The 11,726-nt window shown below is 49.2% G+C and overlaps 4 protein-coding genes across 4 annotated transcripts; 3 read left to right on the forward strand and 1 right to left on the reverse strand.

Annotated features, from left to right (window-relative positions):
* Window positions 1–990: 990 nt before the first annotated feature.
* Window positions 991–3,334, forward strand: FPSE_06546 (uncharacterized protein; the record flags this gene model as incomplete). The annotated part of the gene is made up of 2 exons (XM_009259664.1): window positions 991–3,105; window positions 3,155–3,334. The coding sequence occupies 2 exons, from the start codon at window positions 991–993 to the stop codon at window positions 3,332–3,334; spliced, it is 2,295 nt and encodes a 764-aa protein (XP_009257939.1).
* Window positions 3,335–4,059: 725 nt separating this feature from the next.
* FPSE_06547 (uncharacterized protein) lies at window positions 4,060–5,007 on the forward strand (the record flags this gene model as incomplete). The annotated part of the gene is made up of 1 exon (XM_009259665.1): window positions 4,060–5,007. The coding sequence occupies one exon, from the start codon at window positions 4,060–4,062 to the stop codon at window positions 5,005–5,007; it is 948 nt and encodes a 315-aa protein (XP_009257940.1).
* A 422-nt stretch (window positions 5,008–5,429) lies between these two features.
* FPSE_06548 (uncharacterized protein) lies at window positions 5,430–6,734 on the forward strand (the record flags this gene model as incomplete). Its single annotated transcript, XM_009259666.1, has 1 exon — window positions 5,430–6,734. The coding sequence occupies one exon, from the start codon at window positions 5,430–5,432 to the stop codon at window positions 6,732–6,734; it is 1,305 nt and encodes a 434-aa protein (XP_009257941.1).
* A 177-nt stretch (window positions 6,735–6,911) lies between these two features.
* On the reverse strand, window positions 6,912–10,927 carry FPSE_06549 (uncharacterized protein; the record flags this gene model as incomplete). Its single annotated transcript, XM_009259667.1, has 3 exons — window positions 6,912–7,029; window positions 7,081–7,490; window positions 7,541–10,927. 3 exons carry the CDS (start codon window positions 10,925–10,927, stop codon window positions 6,912–6,914), a joined length of 3,915 nt encoding a protein of 1,304 aa, XP_009257942.1.
* Window positions 10,928–11,726: the final 799 nt, after the last annotated feature.

The following is an 11,726-nucleotide window of genomic DNA, read 5'->3' on the forward strand; positions in this document are numbered from 1 at the left end:
GCATCTAAGTCAAGCTGAGTAATATTAATGCCTAGCTCTGGGATACGAAGACTGTATGCAGCAAGCAGGCAAGTAAGCATGAACATGTCCTCTATGCGGCTCAGTCGTTATCCTCCAATACCTACAGAATGGTAATCATTTTGTGCCTCAACAAAACATATGCAAACGAGACAAACGAGACGTCGATCATTGATACATCAGAATACCAACTTTCTGACACGTTACATACTGCTACCCAGAAGTGAGTCGACGGTTGTAAGCCCGAGTTGGTAGGTAGTAACACCAAACTCCTCAGACAGAAGATAACGATAAGGTTGCAGGTGCAGACTCCATTAGATTTACATTTCAACGTGCTTACATTACCTAGTACTGTACATAGCAGGTGCATGCATATGTTAGTACTTTCACCTGCCGATATTCATAGGTTCCATCTCGTCTCCAGTGTCTCCGCCGTGTCTTCACTATATCCTCCACTAATAGCCTAGCTCCGCCCCGGCAACTGCCCTTAACCTTAGTCACCAGACCCCAGAGCCTAGACTTCCCTGCGTCTAAGCTTCACCGTTCAGGGCAGCTCCAAGCCGCCCGCGCAAGCCCACGCAAGCCCAGGCGACAAGCGACAGGCGACAGCCTGCAGGCCCAAAGCATGCACAAGCCCTTATCTTTCCAATCCAACCCAATCCTCTTTCTCCAAACAGAAATTCCAGTACAACCTGACTCAATTGAATCGAATCTGTCATCCGACCACTCGTGACTTCTTGATATAATCTCCGTCCCCGAGACTGTTTCTCTTATTCTTTGTCGTCATTCTTTTTTTCTTGCTGTCTAATCACTTCTTCAGCTTTATCATCACAAACGTATTGTTTTGTTGCTGGGCATCTATATACCGACTAGCATCCTGCGTCAACACCGTTCTGCGCGACACGGAACTATTATTGGCAACGCTGTACATACTATGCGATAAGGCTTGTCCCACTTTCAATCGAGTACAAGATGGCCTCCCCGTCGAGAATCCCATCGGATCAACCTCCCAGGTCCTCGTCGCCTTCCAGCTTCCGACCCCGATCGATTTCCGCTTCGGTACCTCGAGCAGATTTGACGGCGCGTCTGGCTTCTCCCATTCCCAGCCAGTTTGGAACTACGCCTCCTGTGGGAGGTACTCCTCGACCCGATGCTGCCTCGCGTTCCGATAACCTCGATGACCTGAGCCAGCTGCCCGGGACAGGAACCAGTATGCAAGGTCCTGGTGTGTCTGCTCTTGCTGCCGCTCTTTCCAACTCTCTAGGCCAATCTCCTCCACGACACGGCACTCCTGCTGCTCGTGTTAGTACTCCTCCGATTCGCTCGCAATCTCCTCTTCTGGGCGCTCGGAATTCGGGAACGCCAACAAATTATGGCTCTTTCAATTCACGCTCTCAGAATGCGCTGGGTACTAGTGCGCCTTATGAGGACCCTGAGATTGTGAAGCGCCACCTGGTTCAGCCTTCAGACGAGAACCCGACTTCAGAAGAGTCCTCGATCCAAGGTAACACAAAGGGCAAGCAGCCAGCCGATATTGGCGGCGCCGGCCTGAATGAAGACGAGTTCTCCAGTTTGCGCCTACAAGGAGGTGATGTCACCCGAGGCATCTACAAGTGGACTGAGCAGGCAGAGGCACGAGCGAAATACAACCGCAGCAAGAGTTTCGATCTTGGACGACCTGAGCCGGAAGCCGAAGTACTCGACATCAACTCGATAAAGGTCCCAGGTGGTTTCCGAAGAAACCATCTTCGTCGGTCTGTCCAGAGCCCTGGCCCCCACGGTCATCTCGAGGATGGCCACAACTCCCCAGCACCCGGCCAGCAAAGATTATTCACATCGAGTTTCCTCGAGTTCCTGTCCATCTATGGACACTTTGCCGGTGAAGAGTTGGAGGAGGATGACGAAAACCTCGGACCAAACGAGTACTTCTCATCTGGAGAAGATACCGACGAATACAATTCCGACGACGAGCGAGAGCCAATGGAAGATAGTGCCTTGTTGACACCGTCACGACGCCGACGTAAGCGCAAGGTTCGTGGCGGTAGTGGTAACAACAGTCCTATGAACGCTGCTTTGCTGCTTCTCAAGTCATTCGTTGGCACTGGTGTCCTCTTCCTGCCTCGCGCCTACCTCAACGGAGGCATGCTCTTTAGCAACCTGATCCTTTTTGGAGTCGCTGCCCTCAGTTACTACTGTTTCGTACTTCTCGTCAAGACACAACTCAAGATTGGCGGTTCTTTTGGTGACTTGGGCGGTGCCCTGTACGGCAAGAAAATGCGTACTCTCATCCTAAGCTCCATTGTCATCAGTCAAATTGGTTTCGTAGCGGCCTATACTGTCTTTACGGCTGCCAACTTGCAAGCTTTCGTGCGGGCTGTTTCCGACTGCAAATCTTCCATCAGCATCCAGTGGCTCATCCTCATCCAAATGATCATCTTCCTGCCTTTTGCTCTTTTGCGAGACATTGGAAAGCTGGCGTTTACTGCTCTGGTCGCAGACGCTTTCATTCTGATTGGTTTGGCTTATCTTCTGTACTACGATATCTTGACCCTCAACCAAAACGGTATTGCCGACATCATCATGTTCAACAAGAAGGACTGGACTCTGTTTATCGGAACCGCCATCTTCACTTTCGAAGGAATCGGTCTCATCATTCCTGTCCAGGAGTCAATGAGACATCCGGAAAAGTTCCCTCGCGTTCTTCTCATTGTCATGATCATCATCACAGTTCTCTTCATCGGCATGGGTGCCATCTCATATGCCGCATATGGATCTCACACTGAGACTGTCGTACTTCTCAACTTGCCCCAAGACAACAAGATGGTCAACGGTGTTCAGTTCTTGTACTCTGTTGCCATCCTTCTGTCTACACCACTGCAAATCTTCCCTGCTATCCGTATTGCCGAGACAGAGCTTTTCACTCGCAGTGGCAAGTACAACCCTTGGGTCAAGTGGCAGAAGAACGTTTTCCGTTTCTTTGTTGTGATGCTGTGCGCATCCATTGCTTGGCTTGGAGCCGACCATCTGGACAAGTTCGTTGCGCTTGTTGGTAACTTTGCTTGTATCCCTCTTGTCTTTATCTATCCTGTAAGTAAAAAACCATTGCCCTTCGAGTGTACTTTGCTAACTTTCTCAGCCTATGCTTCACTACAAGGCCATTGCCCGTACGAAGTTTTGGAGAGTGGCCGATATCGCGCTTTGCATCTTTGGATTCGTTGCGATGGCATATGCAACAACTCTTACTGCGATGAGCTGGGCCACCGCTGATCCTAAGCATCCGGGATACTGCGACCAGAAGGGTGCGCCAGGATTCTGAGACTTTGATTAGTTCATTGTTAATACATGGTGTGGAGTATGGGCCGAATGGTGAGAGGGCCAAGAGGTGAGAGAGCCGCAAGGCTTGGTATAACAGTGTTTTGAATAGGGTTTCATTGCATATTTAAGAAGTTGCAATGCGGTGTTAATGAATAGATTGTACGCAGCATTTGGAATGGTTAGTGATGGGAGTTGGATTGGAGGGTATTAGCCAGTTTAGTTTCGAGTTTCATTATACAAGCCATGCTTTTTCCAGCGACACAAATTGTTCGTTTTCAACTACATAGTTCAATTCAAGCCTTGGTTGATGGAACATTCATTGCATGTGTTAGTCGTTGAAACGTGGGGGCCGAATCTTCCGGGAAGTGGGGGATTTTATATCTTGTTCGCCTCCGAAAAAAACGATGATTACCTGTTGTATATATCGTAATACCCCGGCCGCGATATTCGGTCTATTCATTTTCTTATTTAGTCACTCGCGAATTTGGTAAAAAAAAAGGTTCACTCACGAGATACACGACAACAGGCTCATTTTGCCATATTCTTCTTACCATGCCTTTGCGGCCACCAATAAACCTCACACAGAGATGCATCTCCAGGTTATCTCTCATACCTCGGAGAGCATACGCCCAAAGCACTAGACGAACACGACCTCCGCCTCCGCCGCCATTCAACACTATTCCAACATGTCCAGAGCCAACATGTGGCTGTGCTGAGCCCCCCAAGATGCCTGATGACCTGCCTCTAGATCGTGAGGGGCCTCTCAAAGGCGCAATTGCTGGGTATGCTGAGCATGTGCTCGTATGTACTGGAAATGCAGACTGGCCGTCGAGAATAGAGGACGACAATGACGGTGATTGTCTCGCTGCGGATCTCAAGGAGTTGTTTGGTCGAGGTGGAACTTATAGTGATGTCGGTATCTCCTTTGCGCCACATGTGAACTATCTTGCTAATTCCTTCCAGCCATTTCATAATGTTTCTGTTCTTAACTCTTCGTTTCCTAGCTCTACATCACCACGGCCTCAACTCCAGACAACGTCTGCCTATCTACTACCGAGCTTCAAATACATCCCGTTCCTCCCCCGGGTGTCATTCGACAGCGTAGAAGCTCTAGCCAAGGGGTTTTTGCTCCCTGAGAAGCTTCACCGCATGCATGACGGTCTCTCGCCTATACATCGAGACCGTCTGACCCGCAAAGAGGGTTATCAGGGACTTCTCCCTGGAGTCCAAGATGTGCGCGATGTTTTGGTGCTGATATGTGGACACACTGGGCGTGATGCACGATGCGGCATCATGGCGCCTGTCCTAGCAACCGAGTTTGAGGAGAAGCTGGAGAAAGAGGGGTTTGATGTTCAGCATGGGCCTGTGCAGATTAATCTTAATGAAACGCAGAGAATACAAGGCGAGGCTGGTGAGGAAAAGACGTCTGCCAGGATTGGTATGATCAGTCATATTGGAGGGCACAAGTTTGCGGGCAATGTTATCATCTATCTACCTCCTGACCTAAAGATGGGCAGCGAGCTGCATCCGTTGGCTGGGCATGGGATATGGTATGGACGAGTAGATCCCAAGAACGTGGAAGGTATCGTGAAAGAGACCATTGTGAAGGGAAATGTGGTTGCGGATATGTTTAGAGGAGGAATCGATGCTCAGCGAAAGATGCTGAGGATATGAGTGTAAGATAGTGTTATGTATAGATAGACGCTGGATACCCAGGTATTGTAGATATATGATAGACTCTGGCAACATGGAGTTTTACATCTAATCACATCTACGGGGTCGTTGGATACAGAATACTCTCATCCTTGATTCATAAGTTGTGTTCATCAATGACGATGTCTATCAGTTGAGGCGATTCAAGGACCCACGTGACCGAAACTGGAAATTCATCTTGAGTTTTTGTTACAAGAATCTTAAGGACGCTTTTTGATATTCAACGACGTCTCGGCCATAAGGAAAAATCATCTTTACTGAGAACATACGCTCATTTCATTACTTATCGGCATCCTATTGTTCCAACATTGGTATCAGGTTTTCTTGACTGCATGAAAAAATCTCTGAGAGCAAAATTGGGCTTTCATTCAAGAGCAGACATGATGAGAGCTACAACAAGGATACTCCCAGGTTTTTCACGAACTGGAACATATTATGGGAGAAATCTCACTCGATGCGGCCAAATATATAGTCAACTATCTGCTTCACAGGCCAGGACTCTCAAAACGTCACCAAACCCATCCATCACACCAACCCAACGATACGCCTCTCACAAACCAAACTTTTCCGCTCCTCTCCAAGCACGAATATTCCCTTCATTGATCTTCGTCGGAATAGTTCTCGTGAGCAGTGGTTATTATCTCCTCACACCACCCTCGCGGCCAAACACACTCAATGACATAACATTCGTCCCCTACGCCATCACAGCCCGCGAGGCCATCTCACCAACCTCATTCGTCATAACCGCCGTACCACGCACACCAAATCCTTTCTTGCCTTATCTCAACCATTCAGATAGCCAATGGAAGAACCCTCTCTGGTCTGTGGAGTTCAAGCAGCCCGAGGTGCAGATCTCGCGACACTACACGCCTCTCCCGCCGCTGTCCAACGAGGATCCAACAGATGGTGCGCTGCGCTTTTACATCCGCGTTGTTGGCGATGGAGAAATGTCGAATTATCTAGGGCGGAGACGGGTCGGTGATGATGTCTTCCTGCGCGGTCCTCATGTGGGCTTTGAACTTGCTGAGCGGCTGGGAGAGCACTCTCGCCTTGTCTTTCTTGCTGGTGGAACGGGTGTTGTTCCTGGTATTCAGGCTGCAAAGGCCGTGTTGGAAGCGAATGAGAAGTCAAGTGTTGATTTGCTCTGGGCTGTGAGAAAGCGAGAGGAGGTACAAAACAGTGCTTCTCCAAGTTCATCATCGTGGAAGTTCTGGCAGGAAAAGAGGCCAACAGCATTGGGTCTCGATGTTGAGAGTCCCAGTCCTGTGACCAAGCGTCTACAAGATCTCAAGAAGACGTATGGCGATCGTCTGAGAATTCAAGTCGTTGTTGACGAGGAGGGAACACGCTTCCAGGATAATGGCATCAACAGCGCTATTGCAGCTTCTCCTGGAATTGTAGCTTCCTTCAACGCGGGCTGCCGATTCCACGACCAGGCGATGCACATCCACGCCTCCGAATTCGCAATGCCTGAGGGACCTGGCTGTGTTTGCGAATCACCTGCGGGAACCACGCCCGGAAAGAACTTGTTCATCGTCTCTGGTCCAGATGGCTTCATCGAGCATTATGCTGGACCCAAGATCTGGCTAGGCGGACACCAAACACAAGGACCAGTAGCGGGAGTAGCTGGGCACTTGCAAAGGCAAAACCCTGCTTTGACAAGAGACTGGTTAGTTCTCAAGATGTAAAACACTGCAAAATAGAACGCATGCATAATCTCTAGTAAAATTGGAAACGCTAATAAAGAGGCATAGCATCATCTATGGGATGGTACAAATAAAACCCGTAATACTAGTGGTAACAGTGGCGCCGTCTACGTGGTCATCCAACGCCAGTACAAAACTCCAAACCCATGACATGACGACTTAACGATTTTGAACCTTCCTGTAAGATGGAGGCTTCATTGTCCTCCTGATCAGCTTGCCAGCGTATGGTGGTACCAGGGAAATAGCACCGATGGCCAGAACACGCCAGACAAATCCCCTACAACGGCGTAAGTAAGCTGCAACTGAAACTAGAAAGGAGATAACTTACCAAGTTATCAAGAACTCGAGGTCAAAGTACCCGCCCAAGAATGGTATGGAACCAATATACAAAAGGAAAGTACCAATAATGCTGATGATCATGATGGGATGCCAGGTGGTTATTTCAATAGCCACCATAAGAAGTTCGTTGAGGACGAGGACGGTATAACTGACAGCGACCATCTTGGGGCCATCAACTTCGGTGAGAATCTGTGACAATCCCTGGATCATACCGCCTTGATAGATTGACACCAATACCCAGACGAAGAAGGTCCTATATGAGAGAGAACGTCCAGTTGTCAGCTCCTTGTAAAGCTCGGGGTAAAGATTGGCGAGGTCTTCGTCCACATCCTTGTCGAGTACAAGTGACAGCACAGGGGCTGCAGTATAACAAGTAGCATAGCCGACAAGAAGCCAATCCTACAGATGTTAGTTATATGAATAGAGCGACACGACGAAATGAAACTTACCTTGTACAAACCCTCAGGCTCAAACTTAATGGCAATACTGTACATAGTCTGGCATACAGCAATGATCAGGCCACGATGGATAACAAATTGTGCAAGCTTAGCACTTCGCTTGTAACTGTTTCGGCCATGCCAGACCAAGAGCTTGACCAGGTGACAGAACTGCTCGATCGAAAAGTCGGCAGCCAAACTGGCCTGTCGACCCTCCTTACCAACAATACCAACACCGACATCTGCAGCTTGAATCATGGATACATCGTTGCCACCATCACCAATACAGCACACGCGCTTCTTGGTGTACTCGCGGATGAGCTTAGCAACCTCGGCTTTTTGGTTTGGCGAGCAACGGCAGGCAACAACAGTAGGCAGTTGAACGGCGATGGAGATGAATTCGAGGCGAAAGTGCGTGAGAAAGAGGGCCAGGCTGTCGCCATCCACGAGGAGACAAGCATCCGTCTTGCTTCGGAGAAAGTCAAGATGCTCCTGAGCATTGTCCTTCTTCGTGAGCTTCGAAACCGTGTAGATGTATTGGCCACGTGCCACAAGCTTGGAGCTGACCGCCACACATCTAGCAGTCTCTACCTTGTCACCAGTCAACATCCAGATCTTGATACCAGCATTGCGAAGAAGCTCCAAGGACGGTTTAACATCTTTCTGGAGCTTGTCCTCTACACCGGTGACGCCGATGAGTTCTAGTTCCTTTTCGAGATAATGGGAGACCACACGTTGCATGCCAGCATCGCGTCCACTAATAGAAAGCGATGCTGTCTGGTATCGAGCAGCGAATTCTTGATACTGGCCATATGAGAGTTTCTTGCGGCCAACAACAAGCGTACGCAATCCTTCGCGTGCCATGTTAGCAGTTTCTTCATCGAGCCAATCGTTTGACGCAACAATAGAGCTCATGACTGTGTCAGCACCCTTCTGGAAGAACCAGATCTCACCACTTGACAGGCTAGGGTTCTTAACACTGGCATTCTCATGGAAGTGGACAATGATACCCATGCGTTTGCCTTCGGAAGTGAAAGGGAAAACATCGAGAATCCGCACGCGAACCACCGGTCTCTTGCTGTTGGCGTATTCCAGTACCATGCTCTTTCGATCACGGTATACTAGTTTCAAACCAACGGATTCAGTCCATTTGACGATAGCAATCTCATCAGGGGAAGATGCTTGGTATCCAGTAACCTCCTTGCCGTCCTCGATATCAACAGTAGGCGTGACGTTGTGACAGAGAGCAAGAGCGAGCACGACATCACGAACACGAGTGCCGATCTCGCGTCTTGTACGTGTCGTACCCATGTTTGCAGAGCTGGAATACGTAGATGAAGGAGTAATGAGCATGTTCTGGGAGACATGATCTGTCGATGGCGGGACATAAAAGCCTTGCTTGACATATGCCGATACTTCATCCATTGCTTCGTTTGCGTAGGATACCGTTCCAACGTGTATTTTTTTCATCTCCATTTCGTTCTGAGTCAATGTGCCAGTCTTATCACTGAGTAGGTATTCAATGCGGCCAAGATCTTCAGGAATGGTACTTGTTCGAACGACTGCCCCAGGCATACCAGGGTCACGTTGAATGAACCAAGAATATGCGCTTTTGCCCATGTCAAGGTTGACACGAAGACTGATGGGAACAATAGTAGAGAATAGAACCAAGAATCGCATGATCTTGACGTACCAAACATTGTCTTTGGTATTACCGAAACCCTCGAGAGCGACAAGAATAATTGAGAGAGCCAATGTCAGTGCACACAGTATCTTGGTTAAGGAATTGATCTCGTATTCCAGCAAACCAGTCTTGGAACGTGAAGGGGCTGTGGAAAGGGCAGAGCGTGTTTGGGGACCAGTGTACATGATAACAGCCAGCGTCGTGGCCTGGGAGGCGATGACAGTGTTGGCCCAAGCCGTGTTGTCGATCGACAGGGCAGCCGTATGGGATGCATCAGACTCCCCTACTGTTGCATGATGTGCCAATGCATCCTTCCGAGACTCGACAAGCTCAATTGTACCCAGAAACTCGTTGACCTTTCTGTCTGGCTTTCCGCCAGTAACACGAAGACGGACGAACTCCTCAGTTGGTAGATTTTGCGTAAGTGGTGAAGCAAGTCGGAGCTTCCAATCCGTCTCACCATCCAGCTGATCAGTCCTGATGAAGGTCTCACCTCCTGGTCCACTTTCCGCCTCTTGTTCTGGGGCCGCTTCAGCAGGTTGCTTTCCTTTTCCTTGTGGCTCCTCGCCGTCGAATGCTAATAGAGTCTCTTCTTCCGCAGGTTCCTCGAGAATAGGTGCAGGCGCGGGCACTTCGGCAGATAAACATTTCAATATAACAACATCGGCGGGTACACGTTGGCCCTTTGTAAGTTTGAGAACATCACCAACCTTCAAGTCCTTAGACTTGCGGCTGACCTCAATGGCTCGTGAAGATGGAGGTGGCGCCTCAACATTTTCCTCTTCCAGAATATCAGAGAGATTCTCTCGGGCTCCCTTGGACTTCTTTCTTGAATGCTTCTGCAACACCTCTGACTTGAGCAGTTTCCTTTGGCGAACTGGAGTCTGTGTCAAATCGGCATCCTGAAAGACAATGACTTTATATTCCTCCGAGTTGGCTTCAGTATCTCTTCGCCGCCGAGCAATATCGTCAAACGCCTCTTTTCCCATGGTGATACAAAGCACAAATGCCAACGGGGCGATGTATGTTAGCAGATAACCAATTCTCAAGGCAGGTATCGCCTGCGATAGTGCCACGAGAAGGAAGTACATATTAAAGAAGAAGGAGAATTCGTTGTAGAGAGTGATTGGGAGGAATGTCAAGGCGGTGTACTTGGCGTTTGAGATAATGTTGTTCGGAAAGCGTACGGGCTGAGTTGAGCCCACAGCAACATGTCGAGATGAAGAGGGGTCATCGTCTTCTCGGTCCTCGGTGTCGTTCGTGTCTGATTTCTTGGAACTCGACATGAAACTAGGAAGCCGTAACCGTGAGGAGACTCTGTCCGAGTTGATGGACCTTCGGCCTTGTGACGGCTGACCTCCTAGTAACGGCTGGTCATCTTCATTGTAGCCACTTCCTTCTGACCATTGGGGCGTGCTGCTGTTACGGTCTCCCAACAATGCCTCAGAGTGCTCGTCGTTTCCATCTCTATCCCGACCGAGGTCACCGTACCCCCGATTCCGCTTTCCAGCACGCCGCAGTCCACCCATACGAAGGTTTCGCAGGGCTATCCGCGAAGTCTCGGGCTCGGTGGGAGGATGCTCTTTGGTAGCCCTTGGAGCTGGTGTGGTTGATATTGGGTCGAGCTCCTGGATGTCAAGATCGAGATCGGAGTCCGAGTCATTCGTAGGCGAATCGGGTGGGTCGGAAGGTCGGTATTGTTGTGAGGGCGGCATCCCTGACTACACTCCTGGTGATAAGGAGGGACAGAATGTGTTGTGTGGGAGTGGTGAAGTTATGGGAGATGGACAGCTAGCAGTGCTCCGCAGACATGCTGTGGCGGTTATGCAACAGAGCTATAATTTTCCTTTTTATTGGTATTCTTCGTCTTTCAAGACGCTATTCCTTCGTTCTCGTTGCTGAGTATGGGCATGTGATTATGTCTCTATTATCCACCTGTATGTCGTGTCGTTGGCGGTCGTCAATCTTTGGTATGGAGTCTCTTATCCGTGTCGCATTTATTCCAGGGTCAAAGTCGCAAAGGGCTCCACGGGTCGGTCGTCTTGCTGGCGAGCTCGTATGGTTGGTTAATATGACAAAGAGTGGAATAGAAACCAGTTGTTGTTTCTTTTTGTGCAGCAGGAGTTTGTTCGTTGAGAAATGGCGACTCGTTGCTTGGCTCATAAGGGGACAGATTATTTCAAGACCAGAGCATTACCATTGTCGCAGCCTGAGTACGCTATAGCTAAGCGTCATTTGGGAGGCGCAACCTCCAAAAGTGTCCCACTGCCAGTTAGAGGTTCAGGTAAGTACCTCTTAAAACACTGCAATTACTCCTTGAACAAAGTACCTACAAGTAGCTCAGTGGGGCGTGGCGGTAGCTAAACGTAGATGCCCGTTCCTGACAGATTACGTGGATGCCACCACTAGCCTCCAGGTAGCAACCTCTAACCAACTATCCTAGGCGACATCTAAAAGTCGCGAGATGTAATAGTAATACGGCAAGTTGGATTAAGCCGATAATTCATTGAGCTG

This window comes from Fusarium pseudograminearum, chromosome 3 (genome assembly GCF_000303195.2).
Source record: "Fusarium pseudograminearum CS3096 chromosome 3, whole genome shotgun sequence".
Taxonomy (NCBI): Eukaryota; Fungi; Ascomycota; class Sordariomycetes; order Hypocreales; family Nectriaceae; genus Fusarium; species Fusarium pseudograminearum.